This window comes from Coregonus lavaretus (genome assembly GCF_964263955.1).
Source record: "Coregonus lavaretus genome assembly, chromosome: 5".
In the NCBI taxonomy this organism is placed as follows: domain Eukaryota; kingdom Metazoa; phylum Chordata; class Actinopteri; order Salmoniformes; family Salmonidae; genus Coregonus; species Coregonus lavaretus.
The window spans coordinates 52928004-52947205 of record NC_139992.1 but is presented as its reverse complement, the minus strand read 5'-3'; the positions used below and the strand labels follow the sequence as shown (position 1 = coordinate 52947205).

At 40.7% G+C, this 19202-nt stretch overlaps 1 protein-coding gene across 1 annotated transcript; it reads left to right on the top strand.

The window, feature by feature from the left end:
• Window positions 1-6374: 6374 nt before the first annotated feature.
• Window positions 6375-18994, top strand: LOC311129308 (G-protein coupled receptor 183; the record flags this gene model as incomplete). The annotated part of the gene is made up of 2 exons (XM_084161588.1): window positions 6375-6417; window positions 17861-18994. The coding sequence occupies exon 2, from the start codon at window positions 17894-17896 to the stop codon at window positions 18992-18994; it is 1101 nt and encodes a 366-aa protein (XP_084017714.1). The 5' UTR covers window positions 6375-6417; window positions 17861-17893.
• Between the last annotated feature and the right edge of the window lie 208 nt (window positions 18995-19202).

Here is a 19202-nt window from a genome sequence, read left to right as displayed (position 1 = left end):
TCTTGTGTTTTTTACAGCTGGTTTCCAGCCTAAAGCGTTGCAGAGTTATACATTATACAGTGAGGGAAAAAAGTATTTGATCCCCTGCTGATTTTGTACGTTTGCCCACTGACAAAGACATGATCAGTCTATAATTTTAATGGTAGGTTTATTTGAACAGTGAGAGACTGAATAACAACAAAATAATCCAGAAAAACGCACGTCAAACATGTTACAAAATTGATTTCCATTTTAATAAGGGAAATAATTATTTGACCCCTCTGCAAAACATGACTTAGTACTTGGTGGCAAAACCCTTGTTGGCAATCACAGAGGTCAGACGTTTCTTGTAGTTGGCCACCAGGTTTGCGCACATCTCAGGAGGGATTTTGTTCCACTCCTCTTTGCAGATCTTCTCCAAGTCATTAAGGTTTCGAGGCTGACGTTTGGCAACTCGAACCTTCAGCTCCCTCCACAGATTTTCTATGGGATTAAGGTCTGGAGACTGCTTAGGCCACTCCAGGACCTTAATGTGCTTCTTCTTGAGCCACTCCTTTGTTGCCTTGGCTGTGTGTTTTGGGTCATTGTCATGCTGGAATACCCATCCACGACCCATTTTCAATGCCCTGGCTGAGGGAAGGAGGTTCTCAACCAAGATTTGACGGTACATGGCCCCGTCCATCATCCCTTTGATGCGGTGAAGTTGTCCTGTCCCCTTAGCAGAAAAACACCCCCAAAGCATAACGTTTCGACCTCCATGTTTGACGGTGGGAATGGTGTTCTTGGGGTCATAGGCAGCATTCCTCCTCCTCCAAACACGGCGAGTTGAGTTGATGCCAAAGAGCTCCATTTTGGTCTCATCTGACCACAACACTTTCACCCTGTTCTCCTCTGAATCATTCAGATGTTCATTGGCAAACTTCAGACGGGCCTGTATATGTGCTTTCTTGAGCAGGGGGACCTTGCGGGCGCTGCAGGATTTCAGTCCTTCACGGCGTAGTGTATAACCAATTGTTTTCTTGGTGACTATGGTCCCAGCTGCCTTGAGATCATTGACAAGATCCTCCCGTGTCGTTCTGGGCTGATTCCTCACGTTCTCATGATCATTGCAACTCCACAAGATGAGATCTTGCATGGAGCCCCAGGCCGAGGGAGGTTGACAGGTCTTTTGTGTTTCTTCCATTTGCGAATAATCGCACCAACTGTTGTCACCTTCTCACCAAGCTGCTTGCCGATGGTCTTGTAGCCCATTCCAGCCTTGTGTAGGTCTACAATCTTGTCCCTGACATCCTTGGAGAGCTCTTTGGTCTTGGCCATGGTGGAGAGTTTGGAATCTGATTGATTGATTGCTTCTGTGGACAGGTGTCTTTTATACAGGTAACAAACTGAGATTAGAAGCACTCCCTTTAAGAGTGTGCTCCTAATCTCAGCTCGTTACCTGTATAAAAGACACCTGGGAGCCAGAAATCTTTCTGATTGAGAGGGGTCAAAAACGTATTTCCCTAATTAAAATGCAAATCAATTTATAACATTTTTGACATGCGTTTTTCTGGTTTTTGTTATTGTTATTCTGTCTCTCACTGTTCAAATAAACCTACCATTAAAATTATAGACAGATCATTTCTTTGTCAGTGGGCAAACGTACAAAATCAGCAGGGGATCAAATACTTTTTTCCCTCACTGTATAAGGTCTTGAACCCTTTAAAAATAATTCACTAGTGACATGATTAATCATTTTGCTCACTATTTAATTTCCCTTAATTTAAATTGAGTAACACCAATTTCACTTTTATTTAGAAACACCAAATAATCAATGGAATTAATGGAAGCCTAGTGAAAGTCCACACATCCCCTCTTCACATTTAGATAGATACACTAGATGACCATTTCAGCCACAAGAGCATTAGTGAGGTAGGGTACTGATGTTGGGCGATTAGGCCTGGCTCGCAGTCTGCGTTCCAATTCATCCCAAAGGTGGCCGATGGGGTTGAGGTCAAGGCTCTGTGCAGGCCAGTCAAGTTCTTCCACACCGATCTCGACAAACTATTTCTGGATGGACCTTGCTTTGTGCAAGGGGGAATTGTCATGCTGAAACAGGAAAGGGCCTTCCCCAAACTGTTGCCACAAAGTTGGAAGCACAGAATCATCTAGAATGTCATTGTATGCTGTAGCGTTAAGATTTCCCTTCACTGGAATTAAGGGGCCTAGCCCGAACCATGAAAAACAGTCCCAGACCATTATTCCTCCTCCACCAAACATTACAGTTGGCATTATGCATTCGGGCAGGTAGCGTTCTCCTGTCATCCGCCAAACCCAGATTTGTCCGTCGGACTGCCAGATGGTGAAGCACGATTAATCACTCCAGAGAACGCGTTTCCACTGCACCAGAGTCCAATGGTGGCTAGCTTTACACCACTCCAGCCTACACTTGGCATTGCGCATGGTGATCTTAGGCTTGTGTGCGGCTGCTCAGCCATGGAAACACATTTCATGAAGCTCCCGACAAACAGTTCTTGTGTTGACTTTGCTTCCAGAGGCAGTTTGGAATTCGGTAGCGTGTGTTGCAACCGAGGACAGACGATTTTTACGCGCTACGTGCTTCAGCAATCGGCGGTCCCATTCTGTGAGCTTGTGTGGCCTACCTCTTCGCGGCTGAGCCGTTGTTGCTCCTAGAGTTTCTACTTCACAAACAGCAGTTGACTGGGGCAGCTCTAGCAGGTAAGAAATTTGACAAACTGACACGTTGGAAAAGTGGCATCCTATGATGGTGCCTCGTTGAATGTCACTGAGCTATTCAGTAAAGCAATTCTACTGCCAATGTTTGTCTATGGAGATTGCATGGCTGTATGCTCGATTTTATACACCGGTCAGCAACGGGTGTGGCTGAAATAGCCAAATTCACTAATTTGAAGGGGTGTCCACATACACTATACATACATAAGTATCTCTAAATCCCTAAAACATATCACTACAACTCTACTCAGTTTACTTGCCCTAATTGAGTTTCCTTGCCCTAACTCAATTTGCTTGTCCTAAGTACTTAAAAAATGTATACAAATAAAGTGTTGCAGTATAAAGGACTTGCATTATGTTTTATCATTGATAAATAACAGTTCAATATAAACAACAACATGTATGATGTGTAAATATTTCTCATATTAAAGTGTTTTTCATGGTTGCAAAGGCGAGGGATGCAATTCAAGAATGATCAATGTGTATGTATGCGTACCTTCTTGTTTGTGTGACTTATTCCACATTTTGTTGTGTTACAGCCTGAATTCACGATTGATTAAATGCATTTTTTTCCAGGTAAGTCTCTAAGAGCTTTCCACACCTGGATTGTGCAACATTTGCACATTATTCTTTTTTAAATTCTTCAAGCTTTGTCAAATTGGTTGTTGATCATTGCTAGAAAACCATTTTCAGGTCTTGCCATAGATTTTCAAGCAGATTTAAGTCAAAACTGAAACCCAGCCACTCAGGAACATTCATTGTATTCTTGGTAAGCAACTCCAGTGTAGATTTGGCCTTGTGTTTTAGATTATTGTCCTGCTGAAAGGTAAATTAATCTCCCAGTGTCTGGTGGAAAGCAGACTGAACCAGGATTTCAAGCATACCCATAACATGATGCAGCCACCACTATGGTTGAAATATGGAGAGTGGTACTCAGTAATGTGTTATATTGGATTTGCCCCAAACATAACACTTTGTATTCAGGACCAAAAGATAATTGCCTTGCCACATTTTTTGCAGTATTACTTTAGTGTGTTGTTGCAAACAGGATGCATGTTTTGGAATATTTTGTATTCTGTACAGGCTTCCTTCTTTTCACTCTGTCAATTAGGTTAGTATTGTGGAGTAACTACAATGTTGTTGATCCATCCTCAGTTTTCTCCTATCACAGCCATTAAACTCTGTAACTGTTTTAAAGTCACCATTGGCCTAATGGTGAAATCCCTGAGCTTTTACCTTCCTCTCCGGCAACTGAGTTAGGAAGGACGCCTGTATCTTTGTAGTGACTGGGTGTATTGATACAACATCGAAAGTGTAATTAATAACTTCACCATGCTCAAACGGATATTCAAAGTCTGCTTTTTTTTTTACTCATCTACCAACAGGTGCCCTTCTTTACAAGGCATTGGAAAACCTCTGTGGTCTTTGTGGTTGAATCTTTGTTTGAAAATCACTACTCAACTGAGGGTTAAGCACATTTTTACTCCTGAACTTATTTAGGCTTGCCAAAACAAAGGGGTTGAATACTTAATGATTCAAGACATTTCAGCTTTACATTATTTATTAATTTCAAATAAATTCTCAAAACATAATTACACTTTGACATTATGGGGTATTGTGTGTACGCCAGTGACACAAAAACTCAAATGAATGAATTTTTAACCCTCCCGTTGTCCTAGGGTCAAAATGACCCGCCACTGTGTTGAACCAACTTTATTTAATTTTTATATTTTTTGGATCATTTGTGAGAAGGAGGCAGTGATACTTTCTTTGAAGTCTCACTGCCTCCTTCTCACAAATGATCCCAAAAATATAAAAATTAAATAAAGTTGGTTCAACACAGTGGCGGGTCATTTTGACCCTAGGACAACGGGAGGGTTAATTCAGGCTGTAACACAACAACATGTGGAGAAAGTCAAGTGGTGTGAATACTTTCTGAAAGTACTGTAGGTACGTGTTCGTGAAAGAGATACCAAACTACCAAACCAGAGCTTTACTGCAAAAGCAAAAAAAAGAGCAACGAAAATAAGGAAATGTCAATGATTGTCAAGATATGAAACAGATAGAAGGGGCCATGAACACACACGTGGCTGAAACCACATCCTCTCAAGGGTACACATGCACATGACACACCCCGTTTCCAAGATAACTTACATTTTCCTCAGAGACTTTTAGTACCAACTTACTTCAGTACCTTCAGAAAGTATTCACACCCATCTAATTTTTACTTATTTTGTTGTGTTACAGACTGAATTTAAAATGGATTAAATTGATATTTTTTTGTTACTGGCCTACACACAATACCCCATAATTTCAACATGGAAAAACATGTGGCATAGCAATTATCTTTTTGTCCTGAATACAAATTTGTTTGGGGCAAATCCAATACAACACATTACTGAGTCCCACTTTCCATGTTTTCAAGCATAATGGTGGCTGCATAATGTTATGGGTATGCGTGTAATCGTTAAGAAACGGAATGGAGCAAAGCACAGGCAAAATCCTAGAGGAAAAACCTGGTTCAGTCTGCTTTCCACAAGACACTGGGAAATGAATTTACCTTTCAGCAGGACAATAACCTAAAACACAAGGCCAAATCAACACTGGAGTTGCTTGCCAAGAAGACAGTGAATGTTCCTGAGTGGCCGAGTTACAGTTTTGACTTAAATCTGCTCGAAAATCTATGGCAAGACCTGAAAATGGTTGTCTAGCAATGATCAACAAACAATTTGACAGAGCTTAAAGAATTTTGAAAATAATAATGGCAAATGTTGCACAATCCAGGTGTGGAAAGCTGTTACCCAGAAAGACTCGTAGCTGTAATTGCTGTCAAAGCTGATTCTAACATGTAGGCAGTCAGGGGAATATTTATCTAATCAAGATATATTTGTGTTTTATTTTATTATGATTTAAAAAAAACTAATATTATAATTTTTCTCCTACTTTGTCATTAGAGTATTTTGTGCAGATCGTTGACAAGAAAAGACAATTAAATCAATTTTAATCCCACTTTGTAACGCAACAAAATGTGGAAAAAGGCAAGGGGTGTGAATACTTTGACGGCACTGTATGAACAAAAGAGACACCTAATGATTTTGAGGGGGAGCGGATAGCAACATTGAACACTTAGTGATCAGTTATCTATCATATGTAGCTAAATTGACATTCATTATTTATTAATTAATTATTATTAACAAATGAGCAATCTGTTTGTCATTCTAAAAGAGATGCTTAACACAAGTAGTAAATTACTAAACTAAATCTGAGATTAAGTTCCCTGTCTATATTCTGTACAATATTCAAAATAGTCTTAAAAACAGACAAAAATAAAAACATTGACCGTGTCGATATGCGATAGCTTGAGCTTTGTGGGCATCAACAAGTGACAGTTTCACTAACCAAGAAAGGGAGAGAGAAGCAGAGACATGGGGGGTGGAGGGGAGAGAAAGAGGGTGAGAGAGAGAGAGATCCACAAACTCAAATACATTAACAGCAACACAGGATATTATTATGTCACTATGGTTATGAGCGCCAGCCCACCCCTCAATCCTAGTTCTCTATTTGTCACTCTGTGTCACTCTGCTCTAGAATCCTGGGGAATGTGGTCTCTGCTGAACTCTGAGAGGACAATTGTCTCATGCCAAGGAGGAACTATCCTGCTTTACTCTGACACTTTGGAAGAATGCAATTATACAGCTGGTTTTGGTAAGTGCACGTTTGTGGTTTGGTTTCATCAATCGTTGATTGTGTATTCATTATTTCAAGTAAAGCATTTATTTGACTTGACATTTAGGTAGAATTGGGAAAGTAATGGGAAGCGAAATTCTAAACCAAAAAATGTTTGCTAAACAAAAGTTGCAACATTGAGAACTGTAATCTATGGCTAACAATATGTTGTTCTCAGGTTCAATGTACAATTGATTAATCATGATTAGGTTCACATCATCAAAACAACTTAGGCAGCTCATACCCAAGGGCACACGGCAAATAAGTTGAACGCTTGAGACCTGGCTGTTATACCAGGCCAATTTATAACTTAGTAATATATAAAAAAAATTTAAGCAGGTGGCTCACTGATACTGAAGCTATACATTCGAAACAAAAAAAAGGGTTCCAGAACGGTTCTCCGGCTGTCCCCATAGGAGAACCATTTTTGGTTTCAGGTAGAACCCTTTTTGGTTCCAGGTGGAACTCTTTTGGGTTCCATGTAGAACCCTCTGTGGAAAGGGTTCTACGTGGAACCCAAAAGGGTTCCACCTGGAACAAAATAGGTTCTACTTGGAACCAAAAATGCTTCTTCAAAAGGTTATCCTATGTGGACAGCCTTTTAGATTCTAGATAGCACCTTTTGTAACACCTTACTCTAATGCTGTGGCCACCATATAATTACATATAGAGCAGCAAATTATAGGACCTCTATAGTGGCCATACTGTTTTTACCATTTTCTTACTCCAGACAAAAGGCTATAGTACTTGTGCAAATAAAAATATGTGAGGAGAGAGTGACGTAACACCAGCTTAGCCCAATATGGATCTTTCTCCAGGGAAACGACCCAGGACTTTTATTCAGGAAAATAAACAACAGAATGTGCCAAAGCGCTGGGTATTAATAAAACCAAACCAAAAACCTAGCTCCTCTTTGAGCCTTTCTACACGGGTCTTCCCTCTATGCTGACGAACAGCTAGGCTGTTTACCTGTATCAAACAAAATAAAACAGAATTCCAACAGGATTGTCTTTTTATTTTTTTATTTTTTATTTTTTATTGGGGGTAGATCAGCTTAATATTGCAGATAGATTGTAACTTATATCAATGTAATTGTCTGCATCACTTCCAATCCCCCATGTTTTTTATATATATACTCCCCTTTATTACTTTTCAACCCAGCCATCCTTTCCCTACTTGGGGTAAATTAGTGAACAACAATGCCCAGGCCTCTACTTCCAGCTTATACTTACTATCTACACCTTATGGACACAGTCAATTTTACAATAATAATTTTATTTATTTTTGCTCCTGAACTTCTTCTACTCTCAACCTCTCCGATCATTTTCATGATGTCCATCCGGTTTGCTTCTATATGCCATATCTTTCTAACTGTGCTCTTTCCCAAAAGCTCCCAACATACAACCTATATACTTATTATGGACACAGTATGCTTACATTATTAGTTATCTTGTTATTATTTGTTGTTATTTGTTATTAGTCCCATCCTTCAACTCCATTCAACACCTCCCATCTATCTCTTAACACCATCCATATATGATTTATATTTGCCATATACAGTGAGGGAAAAAAGTATTTGATCCCCTGCTGATTTTGTAAGTTTGCCCACTGACAAAGAAATGATCTGTCTATAATTTTAATGGTAGGTTTATTTGAACAGTGAGAGACAGAACAATAACAAAAAAAATCAGAAAAATTCATGTCAAAAATGTTATAAATTGATGTGCATTTTAATGAGGGAAATAAGTATTTGACCACCTCTCAATCAGAAAGATTTCTGGCTCCCAGGTGTCTTTTATAAAGGTAACGAGCTGAGATTAGGAGCACACTCTTAAAGGGAGTGCTCCTAATCTCAGCTTGTTACCTGTATAAAAGACACCTGTCCACAGAAGCAATCAATCAATCAGATTCCATACTCTCCACCATGGCCAAGACCAAAGAGCTCTCCAAGGATGTCAGGGACAAGATTGTAGACCTACACAAGGCTGGAAAGGGCTACATGACCATCGCCAAGCAGCTTGGTGAGAAGGTGACAACAGTTGACAACAGCGATTCTTTGCAAATGGAAGAAACACAAAAGAACTGTCAATCTCCCTCGGCCTGGGGCTCCATGCAAGATCTCACCTCGTGGAGTTACAATGATCATGAGAACGGTGAGGAATCAGCCCAGAACTACACGGGAGGATCTTGTCAATGATCTGAAGGCAGCTGGGACCATAGTCACCAAGAAAATGTTGTTGTTGTTATTCTGTCTCTCACTGTTCAAATAAACCTACCATTAAAATTATAGACTGATCGTGTCTTTGTCAGTGGGCAAACATACAAAATCAGCAGGGGATCAAATACCTTTTTCCCTCACTGTATATTTCAACCGTACTGTGATGTTTTACAAAAGTTCTGAACCTTTCTATTCTCATTGCTTCTACAGATTGTGAATTAAAAATATACATTTTCTAAAAGTGTTATTATATTATTGATCGATTGACTATGACTTTTCAGATCACCCAGTAATGCTATCTGCAAGGTTAGCTCCAGGTAAATATTGCAATCCTTTATCCATTCCTGGACCTGTGTCCAAAAACAAGCTACAAATGGACAGAACCAAAAACAAATGATCTAATGATTTTGTCTCTTCACAGCAAAATCTGCAGAGCTGGGAAGATTGTATCCCCCATATAAATAACATTCTATTGGTAGCAAGAATTTTATATAATAATTTAAATTGAAAGATTCTAATTTTTGAATCCGGTGTCGTTTTGCGTGGCAGTTCATAAACACTATGCCATGGGATCGGTACGTCAAAAATCTCTTCCCAACTATTTTGCAATCTATATGGGACGGCTGTCAATCCTTTGGTCCTTAAGTGAAACTGATATACTTTTTTATTTATCACAGTTTACCAATTATGTTCTTTAATGCAAGGCCGACAGACAAGTTCTTTACTTTCTCCCCCTTCCACTTTCCTCTTCCACTTTTGCGGTAAGGCTGCAATTATTTGGTTGTAATTTTGGGTAGAGCAGACATTTCCATATGTTTTTGTTAGCTGCATGTGCGACATAACTCCACCAGTCCTACCGATGATATCATTTACGAAGATTATACCTTTTTTAAACATTCTGTCAAAAAATAAAGTTTTTTTGTCAATTAGTATATTTGAATTTAACCACACTATTTGTTGCATTATTTGTTCTGTCGTTTCTGGAGGATTAAATTGAAATTGCAACCAACTTTCTATGGCTTGTTTTAGAACTAGTGATATTTGGGAGATGATTTCCTTTCCAAATAACTGAAAATGAGTTGTTGTAATCTGAATAAAGGGGAAAAGGCCATTCTTGAACATTGGGTGAGACAATCTTACTAATTTGCTTGAGAACCAGTTCGGATTTAAGTATAACTTTTGTATGACTGAAGCTTTTAGTGATAGATCTAATGCTTCAATATTTAATAATTTCTGTCCTCTGAATTCATATTCATTATATAAATAGGCCCTTTTAATTTTCTCTGATTTGCCATTCCAAATAAAATGGAATATTTTTTTCTCATATAATTTAAAAAACTGTTCGCTAGGCGTAGGCAAGACCATAAGCAAATAGGTAAACTGGGATAATACTAAAAAGTGAATCAGGGTGATTTTTCCACAAATTGACAAATTGATAGCAAGATCTTATCTATTTTTGCTAACTTTCTATTAAAATTTATTGAAGTGAGATCATTTATTTCCTTTGGGATATGTATTCCGAGTATATCCACATCACCATCAGACCATTTTATTGGTAAACTACATGGTAATGTAACATTTTTATTTTTTAGTGATCCAATACGTATTATAGTACATTTGTCATAATTTGGTTGTAATCCAGAGAGGTTAGAAAATGTATCTAGATCCTCTATGAGGCTGTGGAGGGATTCTAGTTGTGGATTTAAAAGAAACCAGGATTGTCTTTACTGGGGTCAGGTCTACGGCTGAGTAACGTCCGGTAAGTTCCTGTCCCGTTGGGTTCGATATCCCTCTCCGCGTTGGAGGGCTCTGCATGTCAGTTCTTGCTGCTCCAGACCAAAAACAGATCTGGCCAAAGCCAGGTCAAACAGCCACCACCCAACCTCCAAGCTCATTATATTAATGTATGTGTAACTAGGCTCTTACCCTTCCGGGCCGCCCTCACTCCTGGCCAGCAGATGTAGCTAACGAGCAGGAATATACCGACCATCACACACCCACACTCTCACTCCATCACACCAGAGATCATAAGGTAAAATAAATATAAAACATTTGTAATTTACAGTACCAGTCAAAAGTTTGGAAACACCTACTCATTCAAGGGTTTTTCTTTATTTTTACTATTTTCTACATTGTTGAATAATAGTGAAGACATCAAAACCATGAAATAACACATATGGAATCATGTACATTTTTACATTTTAGTCATTTAGCAGACGCTCTTATCCAGATCGACTTACAGTTAGTGAGTGCATACATTTTTTTCATACTATTAACCAAAAAAGTGTTAAACAAATCAAAATATATTTTATATTTGAGATTCTTCAAAGTTGCCACCCTTCAATTGGTCCTCTGTAGCTCAATTGGTAGAGCATGGCGCTTGTGACGCCTGGGTAGTGGGTTCGATCCCATACGTAAAAAAAAAAAAATGCACACATGACTGTAAGTCGCTTTGGATAAAAGTGTCTGCTAAATGGCATATCATTATGTCTTCACTATTATTCTACAATGTAGAATAATACAATGTAGAAAATAGTAAAAATAAAGAAAAACCCTTGAATGAGTAGGTGTGTCCAAACTCTTGACTGGTACTGTATATCTACAACCCCTTTATCCAAACGGCTCACTCATATACCTAGCTATTATTAATAGAGCTTATCAAAATGGAGAATGGTGTTATTTCTATCAGAAAACATAAATGTGTTTTTTCACTTGGAACCGACAGGTTGCTCGACTTTATTAATCATTTCATCGCGCATAAAGGTGGTGGTATTTTGAGGGAAATAAGTAAAGGTCAAAATCTGTAGACACACCTCCACCACACATTCATTTATTTGATGTACACCCAAAACGAATAGCATGCTATTCTCATGCTTAAGTTCAATGTCAGAATATGTGTAGAGAGAAAGGTGCATAAAAAGGGAATTACGTTACATTTACGCGCACTTAACTCGGGTCGGAATTCCCCCTATCTGCCTAAACCAAGACAGGAGTCTCACACAACAACTCTGAGGCCAACAGTTTTTAAGGATGAATCAAGAGTTAATGAGGTTGAATATGTTGTTGCCACTATAGCCTATACAAACAGTCACGAAAATATAGCCACAAGTGCAGTTACAATGTTGTCTGTTACGTGATACCAGCAATCTAATATCAATGAAGAACACAAGCCAAAATGACACATGATGGCAGGCATATATAATTTAATTTAAAATGTTTCATATTCTGTTTTCAAATAAGCCTAGATTTTACATTTTTGTCATTTAGCAGATGCTCTTATCCAGAGCAACTTACAGTTAGTGAGTACATAAATGTTTTTCATACTGGCCCCCCGTGGGAGTCTAACCCACAACCCTGGCGTTGCAAGTGCCATGCTCTACCAACTGAGCTACACGGGACCTAGAGCAGACCTATCATTATGGTCTGTTAGATCTATCTTGGCTAGAATTGTTATATTGTAGCCACCCATTCATGTTTACAATTCGAAGTGGTAAGCCTAAACAGTGTAATTCTCTTTTACCAAGAGCATATCAATGGAGGCTGGTGGGAGGAGCTACAGGAGGACGGCTCATTGTAATGGCTGGAATGGAATAAATGGAACGGTATCAAACACGGTGGCCGACAGGTTGCTGGTTCGGGTCCCCGTTTTGACTTATAAAACTTGGGAGATCTGTCGACATGCTCTTGGGCGGGGCGCTTGACCCTGGTTGCTCCTCTGGGTCGCTCTGGACGGGAGAAGTTTAGATGACTGAATGTAATGTAAATGTTGAGCGGCTTCACTGCAGGTAGATTGTATGTTTTAATAAATAAATATATTTTTTAATAAGATTTTATTTTTTTAAACACATCAAACATCTGTACAAAAAAAGTATGAAAATATATGCACTCACTACTGTAAGTCGCTCTGGATAAGAGTGTCTGCTAAATGACTAAAATATAAATGTAAATGTAAAATATGGAAACCACTTTTGACTGTTCCGTTCATTCCCTTCCAGCCATTACAATGAGCCCGTCCTCCTATATACAGTGCCTTTGCAAAAGTATTAAGCCCCCTTGGCGTAATTCCTATTTTGTTGCATTACAACCTGTAATTTAAAATGATTTTTATTTGGATTTCATGTAATGGACGTACATAAAATAGTCCAAATTGGTGAAGTGAAATGAAAAAAATAACTTGTTTCAAAAAATTCGAACAAATAAATAACGGAAAAGTGGTGCGTGCATATGTATTCACCCCCTTTGCTATGAAGCCCCTAAATAAGATCTGATGCAACCAATTACCTTCAGAAGTCACATAATTAGTTAAATAAAGTCCACCTGTGTGCATTCTAAGTGTCACATCATTTGTCACATGATCTCAGTATATATACACCTGTTCTGAAAGTCCCCAGAGTCTGCAACACCACTAAGCAAGGGGCACCACCAAGCAAGTGGCACCATGAACACCAAGGAGCTCTCCAAACAGGTCAGGGAAAAGTTGTGGAGAAGTACAGATCAGGGTTGGGTTATAAAAAAATATCAGAAACTTTGAACATCCCACGGAGCACCATTAAATCCATTATTAAAAAATGGAAAGAATATGGGACCACAACAAACCTGCCAAGAGAGGGCCGCCCACCAAAACTTAATCAGACAGGCAACAAAGAGACCAAAGATAACCCTGAAGGAGCAGCAAAGCTCCACAGCGGAGATTGGAGTATCTGTCCATAGGACCACTTTAAGCCGTATACTCCACAGAGCTGGGCTTTACAGAAGAGTGGCCAGAAAAAAGCCATTGCTTCAATAAAAAAATAAGCAAACACGTTTTTTGTTTGCCAAAAAGCATGTGGGAGACTCCCCAAACATATGGAAGAAGGTACTCTGGTCAGATGAGACTAAAATTGAGCTTTTTGGCCATCAAGGAAACGCTATGTCTGGCGCAAACCCAACACCTCTCATCACCCCGAGAACACCATCCACCACAGTGAAGCATGGTGGTGGCAGCATCATAATGTGGGGATGTTTTTCATCTGCAGGCCTGGGAAACTGGTCAGAATTGAAGGAATGATGGATGGCGCTAAATACAGGGAAATTCTTGAGGGAAACCTGTTTCAGTCTCCCAGAGATTTGAGACTGGGACGGAGGTTCACCTTCCAGCAGCACAATGACTCTAAGCATACTGCTAAAGCAACATTCGAGTGGTTTAAGGGGAAACATTTAAATGTCTTGGAATGGCCTAGTCAAAGCCCAGACCTCAATCCAATTGAGAATCTGTGGTATGACTTAAAGATTGCTGTACACCAGTGGAACCCATCCAACTTGAAGGAGCTGGAGCAGTTTTGCCTTGAAGAATGGGCAAAAATCCCAGTGGCTAGATGTGCCAAGCTTATAGAGAAAAACCCCAAGAGACTTGCAGCTGTAATTGCTGCAAAAGGTGGCTCTACAAAGTATTGACTTTGGGGGGGGTGAATAGTTATGCACACTCAAGTTTTCTGTTTTTTTTGGTCTTATTTCTTGTTTGTTTCACAATAAAACATATTTTGCATCTTCAAAGTGGTAGGCATGTTGTGTAAATCAAATGATACAAACCCCCCATAAATCCATTTTAATTCCAGGTTGTAAGGCAACAAAATAGGAAAAATGGGGGGTGAATACTTTCACAAGCCACTGTAGCTAACTGACAGTGTATCATTGCTATGCATCATTGCTATTGCTACAGTGTATTATTGCTATGCATAGCCTACATATTGTAAGCAACGGACGTGTGATTTATCAGTGGACTAATCACATGCTAATGTTACATGGCCTAACGTTATCATTTTTTGCTAGCTAGCTCACGTTAACTTACAGTTAACTCTGCTATGCATAGCCTACTGTCAACTTACCACTGGGGAAGGAATTGTCCATTTCAGATGATAAACTGTTCAGTGTCTGGTTTGGACTTTGACTTGCAGCACCAGGCACAGGACTTGTCTCTGACGACGTATCCACAGTTCTAATTGGGTTGCTTGTTGATCATGAGCCAATGATAATGTCAATCATGCCGAAGTATTGACACTTGTCCTTTTCATCCGACGAGCTTCCCAACCTCGTCAGTGCATCACTCACTGAAATATATTGTGAGTGTATTTTGTAAATCTTTGTCCTGTACTGCTCTGCATTCCGTAGCCCTTTCCTGCAGTAAATGACCAAAAGTGCCCTCTTTGGCTTCATGGGTGGAATGTTATTAATGTTTTTCATAATTTCATAATTAATAAAAAACGGTGTTTCAATGTCAATCAGTTTTGTTATATTTCAGTATTTTGTGTTGTACAGTGCATTAGGAAAGAATTCAGACCCCTTGACATTTTCCACATTTTGTTACGTTACAGCCTTATTCTAAAATGGAATAAAATAAATAAATGTCGTCATCAATCTACACACAATACCCCATAATGACAAAGGAAAAACAGGTTTATAGAAATGTTTGCTAATTTATATTTTTTAAAAGAAGACAGAAATACCTTATTTACATAAGTATTCAGACCCTTTGCTATGAGACTTGAAATTGAGCTCAGGTGCATCTGGTTTCCATTGATCATCCTTGAGAGGTTTCTACAACTTGATTGTCTACCTGTGATAAATTCAATTGATTGGACATGATTTGGAAAGGTACACAGCTGTCCTATAAGGTCCAACAGTTGACAGTGCATGTCAGAGCAAAAACCAAGCCATGAGGTCAAAGGAATTGTCCGTAGAGCTCAGAGACAGGATTGTGTCGAGGCACAGATCTGGGGAAGGGTACCAACACATTTCTGCAGCATTGAAGGTCCCCAAGAACACAGTAGCCTCCATCATTCTTAAATGGAAGAAGTTTGGAACCACCAAGAGCTCCAGAGTTCTCTGTGGAGATGGGAGAACATTCCAGAAGGACAACCATCTCTGCAGCACTCCGCCAATCAGGCCTTAATGGTAGAGTGGCCAGACGGAAGCCACTCCTTAGTAAAAGGCACATGACAGCCAGCTTCGAGTTTGCCAAAAGGCACCTAAAGACTCTCAGACCATGAGAAACAAGATTCTCTGGTCTGTTGAAACAAAGATTGAACTATTTGGCCTGAATGCCAAGCGTCATGTCTGGAGGAAACCTGGCACCATCCCTACGGTGAAGCATGGTGGTGGCAGCATCATGCTGTGGGAATGTTTTTCAGCGGCAGGGACTGGGAGACTAGTCAAGATCGAGGGAAAGATGAACGGAGCAAAGTACAGAGAGATCCTTGATGAAAACCTGCCCCAGAGCGCTCAGGACCTCAGACTGGGGTTAAGGTTCACCTTCCAACAGGACAACAACCCTAAGCACACAGCCAAGACAACACAGGAGTGGCTTCGGGACAAGTCTTTGAATGTCCTTGAAAGGCCCAGCCAGAGCCTGGACTTGAACCCGATCGAAGATCTCTGGAGAGACCTGAAAATAGCTGTGCACCGACGCTTCCCATCCAACCTGACAGAGCTTGAGAGGATCTTCAGAGAAGAATGGGAGAAACTCCACAAATACAGGGTGCCAAGCTTATAGCATCATACCCAGGAAGACTCGAGGCTGTAATTGAGTATTGAGTATAGGGTCTGAATACTTACGTAAATGTCATATTTCCGTTTTTTCTTTGTCATTATGGCGTATTGTGTGTAGATTGATGTGGAAAATAAACAATTTAATCCATTTTAGAATAACCTAACAAAATGTGGAAAAAGTCAAGGGTTTGGAATATTTTCAGAATGCACATAAAGTGTAATATTGGGATGCAAACTCAACTCTATATCTGTCTTATTTCTTTAAGCCCATAACCATGTTTGTGAGGTGTATACTTTTGTTTCAAAGTAGATTTGTTTAAAACTACCAAGAATCACTCTTTGTGACAGATTTAGCCCACTGCAGTAAATGGTTAAATAGCCTTTTGCTCCCATATGTTCACAAATATTCCCATACACCACCGTATTTTGTGGGTGTTTGCCAATTCCGTCTTCATACTCTTATTTTCCCAGATCTCCAATAAGGTCTCTGTTTCACAGAAAGTTCATGTTGCCCCTTTGCCCTTACTTGAACTCATTGCGTTGTATCTTAGCTAATTTATCTAATTAAGCTAGTTAATAGTATGTCAAACTAACGTTAGCTGGCTAACAAAAGTTGAATGACCAACGGAAAATAACAAAAATTACTTGGTTGCAACTTTGTATGTTCAAGTTGTTGCACGCGAACATCAGCACAGGGTGTTGCCGGGTCACAATACCTGGTACCCTGGTCCTGGATCTTGGACCCACAGCCTGGGCAGGGTCCAGGATTCGTGAACGCACCCTAAGAGTGTAGGGATGCATAATCCCTAGTGTATGAGTGCCCTATAGGGATGTAGACTTTCTAGTGTGCAAGTGCCTTTCAACACAAATATGTTTCTGTGATGTGACCACTGCATGTGTGTGCAGTGAAAATCCCTAGTATTGTTCGTAGACTTCCGTCATGACGACTGTGGCTGTACCCAAGCCAACTGGGGCATGACTGACTGTTTGTGCTTCGTATAGATTCATGTTAGAAATGTCAAATAAATAAGCTAAATTAAATGGGTCATTTAGCGTGTCCTATATGTGTACCTATACAGAGAGTGTACAAAATATTATGAACACCTTCCTAATATTGAGTTGCACCCCCTCCCCCCTTTTGCCCTCAAAACAGCCTCAATTTACTGGGGTCATGGACTCTACAAGGTGTCGAAAGCGTTCCACAGGGATGCTGATCCATGTTGACTCCAATGCTTCCCACAGTTGTGTCAACTAGGCTGGATCTCCTTTGAGTGCTGGACCATTCTTGATACACACGGGAAACTGTTGAGCGTGAAAAACACAGCAGCACTGCAGTTCTTGACAGAAACCGGTGCGCCTGGCACCTACTACCATTCCCCGTTCAAAGGCACTTAAATCTCACCCTCTGAAAGGCACACATACACAATCCTTGTCTCAATTGTCTCAAGGCTTAAAAATCCTTCTTTAACCTGTGTGGATTTAACAAGTGACATCAATAAGTGATCATAGCTTTCACCTGGATTCACCTGGTCAGTCTATTTCATGGGAAGAGCAGGTGTTCTTAAGGATTTGTACACTCAGTGTACATCTATATCCATTCAGTCAATATTGATGTGTACTACTAACTGCAAACATGAACATGTTGACATTGACAAAGCTGCATTTTTCTTATTTTTACAGATACAGCTAGCTTCCCTCTCTACTGGCCCAAAGATGGAGGTGATAAGGACCTTCAACCAGACTCCAACCTCCAGCCATCCAACCCCCACCCGCAATGACTCAGACACGTGCATTACCCTGTACAACCACCGGGAGTACGCCCGAGTCCTCATGCCCCTCTTCTACTGCATCATCTTCTCTGTGGGGTTGCTGGGCAACGCCCTGGCCTTCCACATCATCCGCCCCAATGTGAAGAAGTTGAACTCCACCACACTCTACTCCGCCAACCTGGTCATTTCCGACATCCTGTTCACACTGTCACTACCGTTACGGATAATCTACTACGCCCTGGGCTTCCACTGGCCCCTGGGGGAGATTCTATGTAAGATCGTGGGGCTGATCTTCTACATCAACACTTACGCCGGGGTCAACTTCATGACCTGCCTCAGTGTGGACCGGTTCATTGCTGTCGTCTTGCCGCTCCGATTCGCACGCTTCCGTAAGGTCTCCAATGTTCGGTACATCTGCGTCGGGGTGTGGTTTCTGGTCTTAATACAAACTCTGCCCCTCCTCTCCATGCCCATGACTAATGAGGAACCTGATGGCTTCATCACCTGTATGGAGTATCCCAACTTCGAACCGGTGCCCAACATCTCCTATATCCTGATTGGCGCCGTATTCCTAGGCTACGGAGTCCCCGTGGTGACCATCCTGGTGTGCTACTCCATACTGTGCTGTAAACTCTGCCTTGCCGCCAAGGCCAATCACCTGACGGACAAGTCGGGGCGCAGCCAAAAAGCCATCGGGGTGATCTGCTGCGTCTCCCTGGTGTTCGTGGTCTGTTTCAGCCCCTATCACATCGACCTCCTCCAATACATGATCCGAAAGCTGATCTACAAACCAGACTGTGCTGAACTCACAACCTTCCAGATCTCCTTACACTTCACTGTGTGTCTGATGAACCTCAACTCCTGCCTGGATCCGTTCATCTACTTCTTTGCCTGTAAGGGTTACAAGATGAAGGTGCTGAAGATCCTGAAGAGGCAGGTGAGCGTGTCCTTCTCTAGTGCAGTACGGACATCGCCCGAGGGGTCGTCCAGAGACGTCATCGATGGTAATAAGATCCACCTCAACAGCACCAGACACGAAAAGTAAGAGAATGATGAAAGGTGAGCCGACAACCAACCAACAGACTGGTGAGCCAACAACCATCAATCAGATTGGTGTGCCAACAAACAGTAAACAGACCAGCCAACAGACTGGTGTGCCTACGACCAGCAACAAGACCAGTGAGCCAACAACCAGCAGACAGACCGGTGAGCCAACAACCAGTCAACAACCAGTGAGAACGATGAGCTAATGA